Below are 15,406 nucleotides of genomic sequence, written 5' to 3'. Positions count from 1 at the left end.
CTCCAAACAGGTCATTATTAAATGTCAGTAAGAATGACGAGAATTCACAAGCCCAGAATACCCCTGGTTCATAGTTAAGCCGAATGTGACATACTTAAAAACTACTCAGCCTCTTTAGTACCTTGGCCATGGACAGAAAATATGGCCCATTTTCAAGAATTTTATCTGTAGGACATATAAACAAAGTCTCATAGATAAGGCATTAAAAAGTACATTACTTTGACTACGTTTAATAAAAGAATAAAAAACTCTGGATTATAAAAATGACAAACATTTAAACAGAGAGCAAGTGGCTCAACATCAATTTTAAGAGATTTTTATCATAAAATGAGAGGGAATAAATTATAATTTGTTAGATGGAGTTATTTTAAAATACAGAAATGCAATTAATATAAGAAGAAAGGAAAAATATACATTATTCTACAATTTATATATTAGGTGTCATATTTTAGTATATTTAAATATTTAACATTAAATATTTTATAATATTTATTAAATATTAAATATTTAAATATTTTATATTTTAGGGTCTTTGGGTCCTTGAAAGTCACTTGGGTATTGATAAGTGTCATCAGCTATCAAAGGCCATTAGCAGCTCACAGAAAAATGAATATAACTTATATCATGAAACTAATTTACAGTCACACATATCCATAAGTTTTACAAATAAGCGTTTAGATTTTCTCACGTTAATACTTCACAATCTCCAGATGATAAAGCAATGGATTATATGCCAATAATTTTTCTTCTGAGCCAAAGTTACACAGACTGTGAAAAGTTGTATAGTAGGTCACTAAATGAGTGCTCTTAAAAACTAATTATTCAGATAGTTATTTCTTGTGTATCCAAAGATTTGTTAATGTTGACATCAAGTTCATATAGCTATTATATATTCATATGATCAATGGTTGATTGCACCTTAGTTTGATTATACTTTACACCTCAGTAAATTGTCATCCCTATAACTGCCAAAAAGAAAAGTCCATCAGACTAAGAAATATATTTGATATCCTTTCCATAGCTATGGGCAGGCTGGCGGCCCTCATTTGAGCAGTGTATATCAGAGGCATGATGAAGTGCAGTGCTGTAATATTTGGAGGAGAGAAGGCTGGGGGATGTTAAACTGTATTTTAAAATGTATGTCTCCAGGGGCGCCTGGGTGGCGCAGTCGGTTAAGCGTCCGACTTCAGCCAGGTCACGATCTCGTGGTCCGTGAGTTTGAGCCCCGCGTCGGGCTCTGGGCTGATGGCTCAGAGCCTGGAGCCTGTTTCCGATTCTGTGTCTCCCTCTCTCTGCCCCTCCCCCGTTCATGCTCTGTCTCTCTTTGTCCCCAAAAAATAAATAAACGTTGAAAAAAAAATCTTTAAAAAAATAAAATGTATGTCTCCAGAGTCTACCTTTTTTTTTTTTTTTTTAATGTTTATTTATTTTTGAGACAGAGAGAGACAGTGCATGAACGGGGGAGGAGCAGAGAGAGAGAGAGAGAGAGGGAGACACAGAATCCGAAGCAGGCTCCAGGCTCTGAGCCATCAGCACAGAGCCCGACGCGGGGCTCGAACTCACGGACCGCGAGATCATGACCTGAGCCGAAGTCAGACGCTTAACCGACTGAGCCACCCAGGCGCCCCGAGTCTACCTTCTTTTAAGCTTTTAATTTTCATAGAATCCAAAAGGTAGAATGATCAAGTTTTACTATAAAGGAATGAAATTACTGGTTATGGTTTTGTGGAATGAGAGAGTTACTGAGCTAGTAATAGAAACAAGATATAGAAATAAGGGGTGCCTGGGTGTCTCAGTCAGTTAGGCCTCCAACTTTTGATTTTTGCTCAGGTCATGATCTCATGGTCAGTGGGACTGAGCCCAGCGTTGGGCTTGCGCTGATAGCGTGGAGTCTGCTTTGGACTCTCTCTCCTTTCTTTCTATCCCTCCCCGCTGCTTGCACACACGTGCTCTCTCTCAAAATACACAAATAAACTTAAAAAAAAATAGAAATAAGAGTTATAACCAAACATTACTGAAGCATAAGCTTGTAACCAACATGAAAACATGGGGCAAACAGGGGTAGGACTTACTTAATGTTAAAATTTCCCTAACAATATAAACATATCTCCCTGGACAATTACAGTAGTTAAGCTAAAGTCAAAATTAATTTGTTAATTAGTGTACTCATTTACTTGTTAATTAATGTGTTAAATTAACTAGTACTTTAGAGATCCCTCTCCCGTCTCTCCTCCTTCTCTTCCCACCCTCCTTTTTAGAACACATACCTTCTTCTGGTGTTTGTGTCCTGAATGGTTCACTCCAATCACTCCAACTACCTTTATATAGATGTAACTTAGAAGAAATCTGAAATTCATACTCTGTAAATGGTTTCAGATCCAGCAGATCCTGTCTTCCTTTGGCATTTGTAGCATTGACCTTGAATCAGACAAGATTTTTAAAGGTGTCAATTAAAATTAAAGAATTTTGACACACATAGGTAAGAAACTTGAGTAGATAACCCTTTCTCTTTTTTCAGATCTGTCATTCATTGAGAAAAAATACCAATGACAGGGCTACTGAATATACATGATGTTAATATGAAATAGCTTCTCATTAAAAACAAACTCTGGGGACTAACAACCCACCTATAAGGGTCCCAAGGGGGATCCTGAAACAAGCTGAAAAGTAAGTAAAGGCTGAAAAATACCAATTTTCAGAAAAAACTTGGAGAATTTTCTAGAGATTATTTTTTATTTGGTCATAATTAGAATGTGATAAATGTTTTATCACAGACATAGAACGGACTTCAAAAAGAAAATTTTAATTATATTAAAAAAGCAATTTCTCATGAGTTTCAGTTATATGTGGAACTTATCCTTTGTTATTATTATAAGCCATTCTATTTTACAAATATACTAGGAGGAATTATAATCCTAAAATTTAATTTAAAAACATTAATGTCTAATATATCAAAGTGTGGGGCTTTATCTTTGCAATATTCAATTCTATATAAGCCTCTATGGACATTTCCTAATATTTCTCTTTCTAATATGTAAAAAGATTACTAAAAAGTAAAACAGGGGTAGCATAACAAGGTACAATGAATACTTAACTAATTGTGGAAAATTAATATTAGTTTACAGAAGCCTGCGGCTTAAAAAATTTCAGAATCAATAATCAAAATTCAAGATATTTCTTAATAAATAGAGGTGCATATGACTTTCTGATCTATCTCAAGTGTGTACTTTAGGGCTAAATATTCTTTTTCTTTTTTAATTTTTTTTTTAATGTTTATTTATTTTGGGGACAGAGAGAGACAGAGCATGAATGGGGGAGGGGCAGAGAGAGAGGGAGACACAGAATTCGAAGCAGGCTCCAGGCTCTGAGCCATCAGCCCAGAACCTGACGTGGGGCTCGAACTCATGGACCGCGAGATCGTGACCTGAGCTGAAGTCGGACGCTTAACCGACTGAGCCACCCAGGCGCCCCAGGGCTAAATATTCTTAAACCCCATATTTTGCTGGCATGAAAAGACAGAGATCTGTGCAGTGATATTAGGAGCCCCTCCCTGTTTTTCCCCTTTACTCTAAAAACCATTACCATAGTCCAGGACCTGCTGCTGTTGGGCCGATATCTGAGTCGATTAAGCAACACCAGCACCTCATCTCTCCACTGAAGGATACATCTGCTCACAGAAGCATTTACACATTTGATTCTGATGTCCCATGGAGGAAGAGGCCTCACTAGTAATCAGGACAAACAAAAACGTGTGATTCAGGCTCCAAAATCAGAAATAACCTTTGTTTTGACGTAAGCCAGAAAGAGGTGAACACAGCTCATTTCTAAGATGCACGACTACCAAAGCTGGTGAGATATATAAGAAAGAAATCCATGGCTTTTACAGAGAAAAAAAAAAGTTTGATCCACTGCTAAATAATTAAAATAATTCTCCTTAATCTACCCTTATTTTTTACCAAATAAACTACCTTCAACATTAGTGATAGTATCAACTGCATTTAATCCAATGCATAAAGAAAACCAATGTACCAAGCCCCAGAGTACCAATGGCTGACAAGGCAGAGGTGGCTAGTGGTGATCACTTCTCAGAAGAAGAAATGGTGGTAGGGAAAGGTCATACAGAAGGGTCACAGGAACCAGAGAACAGAGGGAAAGAATAAGAGGAAAAGAAGGTGCCTTACACAGAAATAGTCAATGTAAAGAAATGGAAGGTAGTAAGACGGGGAGAAGTATGATAGGTAATGTATAATAAATGCCTGTGTTGATACCCATAGCAATATATCCTGTGCAAAGAGGTGCTGTGGGAAGAGAGAAGAGAGACACATAATGTAAGGCTGGAAGTTAAGGCAGACCAGAAGCACAGTCCTACCTGAGGGATATTTGACACTGGCCTCTAATTCAACTGGGCCAATTTTATTTGCTCAGAAATGTGCTACAACTGGCTCACTCCAGGTCCCAAGGTGATGAGAATGGTAGTAGGTATTCTCAGAACAAGATACATTTGTGCCTTGATACACTTAAAAAAAAAATGTTTATTTATTTTGAGAGACAGAATGAGCAGGGGAGCTGCAGAGAGAGAGAGAGAATCCCAAGCAGGCTCTGCACTGTCAGCACAGAGCCCCATGCAAGGCTCAAACTCATGAACCATGAGATCATGGCCTGAGCTGAAACTGAGTTGGACGCCTCACTGACTGAGCCACCCAGGCACCCCTGTACCTTGGTACACTTTATTGATAGTTTGCACCTCTGCGCTGGCCCAGCAAACCCGCAGGTAGCCTATCTCAGAATAGTGGAGTAACCATGGGGGTAAAAAGATATCTCCGACAAGAAATGCCTACACTGAGTTTCATGAATAATCAATCTTGCAGAACCCTCTCCTCAGTCAAATGGTTATCACTGGCAGCTAGTGCCTCTGTGGGACTAAGTTCTTTTTTCTCCAACAGAGAGAATAATGTTGAACATTCCATTCTGTATGGCCATCTCCATAAGGCTCTGAGATCATGTACTCTTTTCCTTGCATCAAAGTAATATCTATTCTTTGTGCCATTGTCCCTTTTGAAACAATCACGTACAGAACATTCAAGTGATTTTAAGAATAATGTTCATTTACCAATGAATGATACCTACAAAGTGTGAAATAAAATGTACCTATGTCCAAGAATGTAAATGTGGATGGAATTGAAGAAGCATTTCCAAGACTATTTGTAGCAGTAACCTTGGCTGTGTAACTGGATTCAGGCAATTCAGGGGTTAGGTTAATTCCAAGGTCCAAATGGTCACAATAATGATCATTACATTGCCTCTGCCAAGTGAAATTTTTTGGTCCAGTTAGCCTGTAAATAAAAGACAATTGTGTTTAGCAACATACTTTATGAGTACTTGTTCCTTTTAGTACAAAAGGGATATAATATTTGAATATTCAAAATTCTAGACATTTTGTTAAGGTCAGTTGGATACATTAAGGGAATATTTGTATTCTATGGTAATAAATAGGACCATATTTTCTCCCCTTTTTTAGTAGGATTGAGACCTTTTTTTTTTTTTAAGTAGACTCCACACCCGGCATAGAGACCAATGCAGGCCTTGAATTCACAGTCCTAAGATCAAGACCTGAGCTGAGATCAAGAGTCAGAGGCTTAACCAACTGAGCCACCCAAGCACACCAGATTGAGACTTTTTGATGTGCATATAGAGAAGTAACCCGAAACCCTGGCTGACATCCTGGCTCCTCAGGGCAGACCCAACTGTTACCCAAAGATCCATGGCCCTAGCATTTACTGTACAAAAAGAAGTGCCAGCTTCTAGTACAGCCTGGAACCCTGGGTTCCACTTTCTTTCCCCCATTTCCTGCTCAGTTAGGCGTGTGCAAACTATCCTATCCTTTGGATGGATTATGGAATCAACTCCAGGGAACAGAATCTCCCAGACTCTTCTTTGTGTGGACTTCCAGGTCACACAAAGATGCTTTAAAAAGAAACTCCTCCGAAGCTAATGGAAAGCTACCACAAGGAGGAGTCTATTTATATATTATGACCCTAAGAGTCTACAACCACAAAAGAAGGGATATAATGTGGCCAGTTTAACCCTATTAGAGCAGGGAGGAACATCCATAACATAAGCCTTGGATGCTCTGAAGAGAACTCTGAGTTAGATCGCAGACCCAAGACATCAGTTCTCACACTTTGGATGAATGAACCAGTTTTAACTGATGAACACTAGAATTTTTGTTAAAGTACCTATCTAGAGGTGTCTATTGCTTCTCTCTGGTAAATATAAAACTGTTATTTCTAAATGCATATCTAACTGAATTTCTAAGTGTAGTCTAAGACAATACCTACAAAGCAGCTGCAAAAATATAGTCTTTCACTCACCGTAAAGTATATGCAGTATATAGGTGGGTGTCTCGTCCTCTGTCCCAGATGCAGGTTACAGTCCCATGTTCTCCCTTCTGTATACAAGATAAGTTTTGAGGCTGTTCCGGAACAACTTTAAAAAGAAAGTGCAAGGCCTCATATTTTAAACACCACACAGTTGATATCTCAATCACATTGTTATTTGACAATAAGACAATGATACTTCCCCTATGTCTAGATTCCATCAAGTTCATATTTGCTTCCAAGGCATGAATGTCTTTTAATAACAATAGTGAAAATGGATCAAACACTACATGCTGAGTCTTATGCATTGTGCATGGTTTTTCTCAATTAGATATCATAGCAGCTACATCAAGTATTTATTGTTATCATCCTCAGTGTACTGAAGAGGAAAACTAAAACTTAGAGGTTAAATATCTGGCTCCAAATTACAAAACTGTGTTGTGGCAGAATCAGGGCTCCAGCCCAGGTGTAGCTGACTTGAGTCCAAGCCTTTTACCACCATATTCAACCATTTCCCCTGACAGCTGAACATCCAGTGCTAGCTTCATTACCAATGGTGATGATGAGTTTACTGGTTTAGAGTGAGGTCCATTCAAATATTAGAAACCTTTAAACTTAATTTTTTTAAACTTCATATTTTTAATGTTTATTTATTTAAAATATTTTTTTAACGTTTATTCATTTTTGAGAGACACAGAGAGACAGAGCGTGAATAGGGGAAGGACAGAGAGAGAGGGAGACACAGAATCTGAAGCAGGATCCAGGCTCCGAGCTGTCAGCACAGAGCCCTACGTGGGGCTTGAACTCATGAACCGTGAAACCATGATCTGAGCTGAAGTCGGGTGCCCAACCGACTGAGCCACCCAGGCACCCCAATGTTTATTTATTTTTAAGAGAGAGAGAGAGAGAGAGAGAGAGAGAGAGAGAGAGAGAGAGACAGCATGAGCAGGGGAGGTACAGAGACAGAGGGGGACAGAGGAACCAAGCTGGCTCTGACCTGACAGCAGAGAGCCAGATGCAGGGCTCAAACTCATGAACCACAAGATCATGACCTGAGCCAAAGTTGGATGCTCAATCAACTGAGCCACCCAGGTGTCCCCAAATATTAGAAACCTTTAAAAACTAGGGGCTCTTTCTCTTCCTAGACCTGATATTTGCTGCCAAGACACTTCTACCCACTAGCCCTAGTCATGTCCTTCTGAGTTGTATCATCTAAGTCTAATTTCTGCAGAATCACTTGAAACACCTTATAAACATTTATAAGCTAATTCTTTTTTTGAATACTTTGTTTTTAATTTTTTAATATATTTTTTAATTTTATTTTTTTAAATTTACATCCAAATTAATTATCATATATTTACGCTAATTCTTTATGTGCATGGACACTGAGTACCTTCCATGAGTTGGGCACAGTGCTAGCTATGGACATACAAAGGTGTACAAGGCAAGATCCCTTCTACCATAAGGTGTGTATTTGTAAATTAAGCCATGTTATAGTCAAAGGCAAAACCCAAGCTAGGAGTTTCTCAGATTTAGTGGAAGTAAGAAAAGACACTGTTAATCATTCATCTCATTGTACTGTAATACTGAGACCCACATGTAATAGATGTTTTCCTTGGGTGAGATAAAACAAGTATACCACTAAATCCCTAGATATTCTCTGCACCAAAAAAAAAAAAGTTGTAATTGATGGAATAAATCCCCCCCCCCCCTTTTTGTTTTGTCCTTAGCAACACCACAGACATGATAATTGCCCACTATGTGATGGTGGACAAGTTAACTTCTCAGAGGTTCAATTTCTTCATCTATAAAATGGGTATAATAGTATGAAGCTCATATAGTTTTGTTTGATGGAATAATAAATTTTCTTTTTCCTAAAAAAACAGACTCTTTCATATATATATGAAATATGCAGGGGCGCCTGGGTGGCGCAGTCGGTTAAGCGTCCGACTTCAGCCAGGTCACGATCTCGCGGTCCGTGAGTTCGAGCCCTGCATCGGGCTCTGGGCTGATGGCTCGGAGCCTGGAGCCTGTTTCCGATTCTGTGTCTCCCTCTCTCTTTGCCCCTCCCCCGTTCATGCTCTGTCTCTCTCTGTCCCAAAAATAAATAAAAAACGTTGAAAACAAATTAAAAAAAAAAGAAATATGTATACATTACATTGAAATATATATCATGTATGAAACACATGCACGCGTGCACACACACACACACACACACACACACACACACACTGTATATACTGTATACACTGTTACAGTTCCCTGAGAAAGGGCTCAGGGAAGGAAATACTGTGAACATGGTTAAATGTATAAATACACTCTATATATCTGTATACATAACTACTTATGACTAATCCACTTAGAACACTACATTAACTTCTCATTTTATGTACTACTTTTTATTGATCTTGGAGCCAGCAATAAATTGCCTTGTTTTTCCATTTGTTTATTTTTCTTATTATTAATTCCAAACTCTCAAGCCAATTATCTGAATCACTGCTCACCATATTCAAATGCTGTTTCATTTGCCTGAAGACCTCTTTCTTGGGTCCTTGCGAAGTTTCCAAGAAGATAGGTTTGCTTTGTGCCTGGTACAATAGCAGCTGTTATTCTGATATTACCAGTACTTAGTATCATGGAAATACCTTCTTTTTCTGGTGTTTGATATCCTATTTCTTAAATCTAATTTTCCTCTCCTTTGATTTAATTATGTGTTGGTGGGGTACATCCTCCAGTAATTCCCTGGAAAAGGGCACAGGGAGGAACTACTTTGACCATGACTAAAAATGTATTTATTCTACCCTCACACTTGACTGATACTTTGGCTATTAAATTCTAAATTGAGAAGAATTTTCATCCAGGATTCTGGAGACAATACTCTATTGTCTTCCATATTCTAGGGTGCTGTTGAGAAGCTTGAAGCCATCTGATTCTTTAAAAAAAATTTTTTTAATGTGTATTTATTTTTAAGAGACAGAGACAGAGCACGAGTGGGGAGGAGCAGAGAGAGAGGGAGACACAGAATCTGAAGCTGGGTCCAGGCTCCGAGCTGTCAGCATAGAGCCCAATGTGGGGCTCAAACTCGTGAACCACAATATCATGACCCAAGCTGAAGTCGGACACTTAACCAACTGAGCCACCCAGGCACCCCCGTCATTCTGATTCTTGAACTACTGTTTTTCATCTTCAGAAGATTGTAAAATCTTTTCTTTGTCCCCACTATTCTGATTTTTCACAAAGATGTGCTTAATGAGGTCTACTTTCTTTTGGATTCTTGGAGTGTATACATTCTGGGAACTTTTGTCCTTCAGTTTGGGAAACAGTCTTGAATTATTTTTCTGTTGATTCTCTCTTCTCTATTTTTATCTTTCTAAAAATCTCTAGTTTTCATCGGTTGGATCTTCCTCTAATTTTATATATTACCCTCTATATTTTTAAGCTCTTCATCTTTCTGCTCTACCATCAAGGAAAAACCTCCTCAGTGTATATATCTAGTCTCTTGTTAAGTTTTTCATTTGTTTATCATTGGGGGCCATGTTTTCTATTCTCTGAATATTTTCTTTCCACACAGCATCCTATTTTTGTTCTGTATGCAATAGTTTCTCTCAATTCTCTGAGGGTATCAAGGATAGTTTTTGTTTTTTAATATTTCCTCCCTGAATACACTCTACTTCTTCCACTTTGCTTATATGCTTTGTTCCCTATGTTTGTTCTGGTTTCTATCTTTCATAGCAGACGTTTTCCCCAGATCCTTATATTTTTACTCATGTATAGAAGTGAGGCACTATTTAAATTATAGATTGGAGCTCTGCATGTGTGTCAGCTGAGGGGCATTTGCTGATTCTGGGCTTCACCCAGGGTGATCTGGCCAGGTTTTCTGTATTGTCAATTATTTTATTTTATTAAAAAATTTTTTTAAATATTTATTTATTTTTGAGAGAGACAGAGCATGAGTGGGGGAGGGGCAGAGAGAGAGGGAGACACAGAATAATCAGAAGCAGGCTCCAGGGTCCCGAGCTGTCATCACAGAGCCTGACGTAGCGCTCAAACCCACGAATGGGGAGATCATGACCTGAGCTAAGTCGTATGCTCAACCAACTGAGTCACCCAGGTGCCACAGTATCGTCAATAATTTTAGATATTTCCTCTTGGCCTTGTCAGATTTCTTAGAAAAGGATATTCTAACTTTAGTGGGGGAGAGTACAGGGTTGAAGGGAGCTATTTGTAGATGTTCCTTTAATTCCTCTGTTTTTCAGCATGGTATTACCAATCTCAACTGAAGTGGTCGGAGCTAGTTTAGTGACCCTCTGATGCCAAGCCTCCAGTCTTATGCCAGAGTAATGGAGCAGTGAATGTCTAGCTACATGGAATTTGGAAAGAGATCTGAGAATCTGTTTTTCAAATAGATTTTCAATGGAATCTCTCATTTCTTAGTCCTATTTTACCCTTCCTCTCAGAAAGACATGGTATCACCAATTTCTGAGTCTTTCTGGGGTGGAATCTTCTGCATTCAATCATGTTGCATCATGACATTTCTCATTGCCAGCTGCTGGCTAAGCCAATTATTACTGGTCTACCTGCTTTCTAGCTTCCACAAGTTTGTTGATATGTCTCCCCTCCCATCCTAACCCTTCATAGGGTCTTTTGATGACCAAATGACATATAAAGCACGTGGTACTTTTAAGTAATTAAAAAGTTAGTTCTCACTCGTATCTTTACTCCTAAAAGTTTGCAAAGACTCTTATTTTAAAGAGCACAGCTTTTACTCACAAATCAAGTCAACTTTCCTAGCATGAGGTCCCCACACCCCAGGACTTGGTTTTGACAGAGACTATCTGTTCCAGGGGAAACCAGGCCTCATTCTCTTCAATACAAGTGTATAATAGCTGACACCAAAAAAAGGACAGAAATCAAAGCCTCTGAAAATTAAGATAGCTTGCAGTATAATAAATTGTTATGAGTACTACAGTTGTTATTGTTTTTTTTTTTTTTAATTTTTTTTTCAACGTTTATTTTTATTTTTGGGACAGAGAGAGACAGAGCATGAACAGGGGAGGGGCAGAGAGAGAGGGAGACACAGAATCGGTAACAGGCTCCAGGCTCTGAGCCATCAGCCCAGAGCCCGACGTGGGGCTCGAACTCAGGGACCGCGAGATCGTGACCTGGCTGAAGTCGGACGCTTAACCGACTGCGCCACCCAGGCGCCCCAATTGTTTTTAAAAGCCCTACTTACTATGGGAAATTAATAGTCTTGGAAAAATAGCTTTCAGAAATATCAACAGTCAAGCATATGCTGAAAACACCCAAGGGGCACCTGGATGGCTCAGTCGGTTGAGTATCTGACTTTGGCTAAGTCATGATCTCTCAGTTCATGGGTCTGAATCCCAGGTCGGGTTCTCTGTGATGAGTACGGAGGTCATTTTGGACTCTCTGTTCCCCTCTATCTCTGCCCCTCCCTCCCTCTCTCTCTCTCTCTCCCTCCCTCATAAACAAACAAACATTAAAAGACCCACCCAAGCAAGAATCCATTGTCTTTCATTTATTGCCTTGATTTTCTAAATAGCTTGTGGATCAATCCTACGAGGTTAAGCTAGAGCATTGATTGCTTAGTTACTGCACAATTGGAATGAGGTCTTGGCAGCAGAGCAGCCTAAGCCCTGGAAGGGGCTGGGAAGAAAAGGCTAAATTACCCATTCCCAGTTCTTAGAAAACAGCCAACTTTATGACAGCATCCTCAGGATATACAAAGGCACTGTGGACACCACTTATCACAGAAAAGGGGCTCTTTACTTCCTCACTAGATAGGATTAAGCTTGCTATACTAGGCAAAACCAAAATTCATTGTGTCTTTTCTTGGAATGACTAGCTGTACTCAGAAAAAGGTGCTACTTTCAGTCAGTCCTTCCCCTCAAAGGTGCTAACCTTGCTTAAAGAGCAGCCATTTGGTGGTGCGGTTACAACTAGAGCACGTGGTGCAAGCAACATTCCAGCAGCACCACCCAACTTTGCTGCACCACGACAGATCCTCTTGACCATCTCCCTGGGTTTTCTGATGCTGCAACTGTCACAAATGCATGTGCATATTCTGGATGGAAAGTTTTAAAAACGAAAAGGGGTTGTAGCCTCTAACATACCTAAGAAAAGGTAGGAAATGGAATGGGATGGCTAAAGACATGTGCAAGGATGCTGACTTTCAAGGCTACTGTTAGCCTAGTAAATATGAAGAAAACAGCAGCAGCACTGTGAACACCCACAACTGACATCTATGCCTGGGAATATCTAATACACATATGTAATGTTGGTCTACTAACAAGTTATCCCAGGGTGGAACATTCATGTATTCTGAGGACAAGGAAGGTGAGGACCAATGGTGATTTTTAGAAAAGTTTTGATTTTGTCTATCACTTTCTTGTACTGTTCTTTTAAGGGAAATGGGGTCGCCTACCCAACACACTGTGCACAGGAATAAAAGAGTCAAGCCACATAAAATTTCAACCCTAATGCTTATCACCTAGGTGCTTTCCATGTGCCCGGTACTAGATTAAGCACTTTGCATACTGAGTGTCATCTATTCATTACAACCATTTTCTGAAGTACATGTTAGTATCTTCATAACAGACAGAGAAACTGGGGCTCAGAGAATTGAAACTGCCTACTGCTAGTGACAGGGTTGGGCTTCAAAGCCCATGTTCCTTTTAGGACACCACAGGCAGTCAGAGCCAAGAGTACATGACCCATAAATGGCATGAATAGGAGGCCCTGAACTGGAAGAGGAGGACTGGGCCTGGTTTATATCTTCTCAGCCTCCAGTGATTTGTTCAGCTGTTTGCTTGGTATTCTACTCAGTGCTTCTGGTGACTCTCCAGCAAGATTGCTTGGCACCAACCATATCCTTGCAGGTCAAAGAATAGTGGTTTCCGTCTTTAGGAAAGAGTCTCATTGAGCTCTGTAACACTGTCTTCATGTCAGGGGCCCTGTCCTTGCATCTTTGTCAGTCAGACTAATATACCAATTCCTCCTACTCTCCCATGCCTCTCACTGGCCACTCCAGAGCTTATCTGCAACCACGGAGGCACAGAATGAGATGGGATGACTCAGAGCCCATGCAATCTCACTGGATTGCCCGGCTGGACCTTCAAGGCTACAGGTTGTAGGCTGTAGGCTACAAGCTTTTGGCAGGTGTGCTGCCAGCTCACCCTAGGCACAGCAGCTGCCTGGAGGGACCAGCAGTGCAAGCTAAGTGGGGGAGTTGATACCCTGTGGGTGAACTTTGACCAATGACAGATAGTTAAATTCTCCTTGTTCTCTGTCATTGTATTTCCATACTTTTTTTCTGGGAATGTCCCTAGTGACCAAGCAACCAGCTGTATCTTCTTTCGATGCTGTGGCCAGCTCAGTAACTTGACCTCCTTGTGTTTGCTTTGGTCCCTTCCTGGCTCACCCCCTCACTCTTGCTTTCCTGAGACTACTGAATTCCCCTTTCCCAATGAAGCATAAGCATGTCAGTTCTGCCTTAGGGAGCTTTCTAGAAAACCCAGGTAAAGATAGTGTGACAATAGTTTTCTTTTAACCTCTGATAAGTATAACCAGTGGTCAGGAGTAAGTGTGGATGTAAGGACCATTAAGTTAGGGAAAGGAGAACTGCTCAGCTTTGGGTGGTCAACCTGGACTTCATAAGTCAAAAAAGGTACCTCTTTCGTCTTTTTAGGAGGTTGTAGCTTTGAATTAAATTCTCATAAATCAAGAAGCCATGAAGAGTCAGCTGCAGAGATTCTCTTTCCTGCCACTGGAGTCCAAGGACAACAGGTAAATGGTCTTAATGGGTAAAACACTAGTGGGCAGGGGAGCGGATAGGGGGAGGGAGAAAAAGAGAGATAACACTACTAAATGAAACCCCAATTCTATTGATTTCTGGATTTCTGACGTTGAGATGCTCATATTGCTATCAAGATGAAATATATCCATGTGGCATGAAAAGAAAGAACAGTCCTATATTTGGATTTCTGTATAACACATGACAAATATCGAAAGATGACTAGTTTTTAAGAATTCAGAATGGAATGCTCACCACCAACTGAGATCTCTGCCCCACATATTCGAAACTCCTTGTTTTTGCTACATGCCAGTTTGCAGAGAAACAGGGTTGTACCCAGAGGAAGACCAGTGACTTGAGAACTGAGGGAGTAACCATGCAGAAAATGGATTTGTCTGTCAAACTTGTAGAGGATTAACCTGTTAACACTGGGGTATTGTGAGCAGCCTTGTTCAGGCTTCAAAGAGCATGAAATATTGACAGCTGATCCAAGCGAAATTACACGGGAAGGCTTCACGGTCACATCTCCTCTCTTGCATACATCTGCAATAAGACACAAGTCAGCACATAAGAAATCCATCTCAAAATGGTGGGTTTGTGTAATCCTCAAGAGCAAGGTAAAATTAATCCCATCAAATCATGGAAATATAAATAACCTAAACTGCTCTGGCTGAATTGGTGATGCACAATGAGAACAGAAGGTAACCACATTAAAGTCTAATTGTATTTGAATTAAAATACGCATCCTTCTCAAAACAGTTATACTATAACCAGAACCAAAAGTGCTGAGAAAATAGGGTTGGGAGAACATTCAGGAACATGGGACCAGGAAAAATCAACCTCTCTTATATGCAGATTATTCCTCAGGCTACTGAAAAGTACTTCCCAGAGTAAATCACACTTGTTTCCATTCTCATTTATGATTTATAAGGCTTACTTCAATACTCAGACCAAAAAGAAAAATAATGGTGTAAGGGGCTATTACAAACTACAAGGGATAGATTTAGGAATAACACTTTCTCTTGCTGTATTAATGGTATAAAGTTTGTATAATCTAGAACATTATTTTATAACAAAAGAAAATATTCAGTGGCTCTGTTATGTTTGTGGTTGGCATCAAGGATGAAAATTAGGTCTTACCATGCCATATTTTGGTATTCCTTCAAGATGCAAGACCCTGGGCTAGATGAACCATAACCCAATACAGCTAATGTGA

The 15,406-nt window shown here is 39.7% G+C and overlaps 1 protein-coding gene across 2 annotated transcripts in view; it reads right to left on the bottom strand.

Moving 5' to 3' along the window:
- IL12RB2 (interleukin 12 receptor subunit beta 2) overlaps nt 1-15,406 on the bottom strand; it is a 78,401-nt gene that overhangs the window by 50,303 nt on the left and 12,692 nt on the right. For both annotated transcript variants that reach the window (XM_040470586.1, XM_040470587.1), the window contains exons 3-7: nt 14,446-14,733; nt 6,372-6,486; nt 5,149-5,333; nt 3,583-3,725; nt 2,268-2,418 (exon numbers count right to left, since the gene is read on the bottom strand). In XM_040470586.1, coding sequence (XP_040326520.1) covers nt 2,268-2,418; nt 3,583-3,725; nt 5,149-5,333; nt 6,372-6,486; nt 14,446-14,733 — 882 coding nt within the window. The remainder of the gene's footprint in view (nt 1-2,267; nt 2,419-3,582; nt 3,726-5,148; nt 5,334-6,371; nt 6,487-14,445; nt 14,734-15,406) is intronic.

This window comes from Herpailurus yagouaroundi, unplaced genomic scaffold (genome assembly GCF_014898765.1).
Source record: "Herpailurus yagouaroundi ecotype Mexico unplaced genomic scaffold, PumYag 77, whole genome shotgun sequence".
NCBI lineage: Eukaryota > Metazoa > Chordata > Mammalia > Carnivora > Felidae > Herpailurus > Herpailurus yagouaroundi.
The sequence above is the reverse complement of the archived record's forward strand: the minus strand, read 5'-3'. Positions and strand labels throughout refer to the sequence as shown.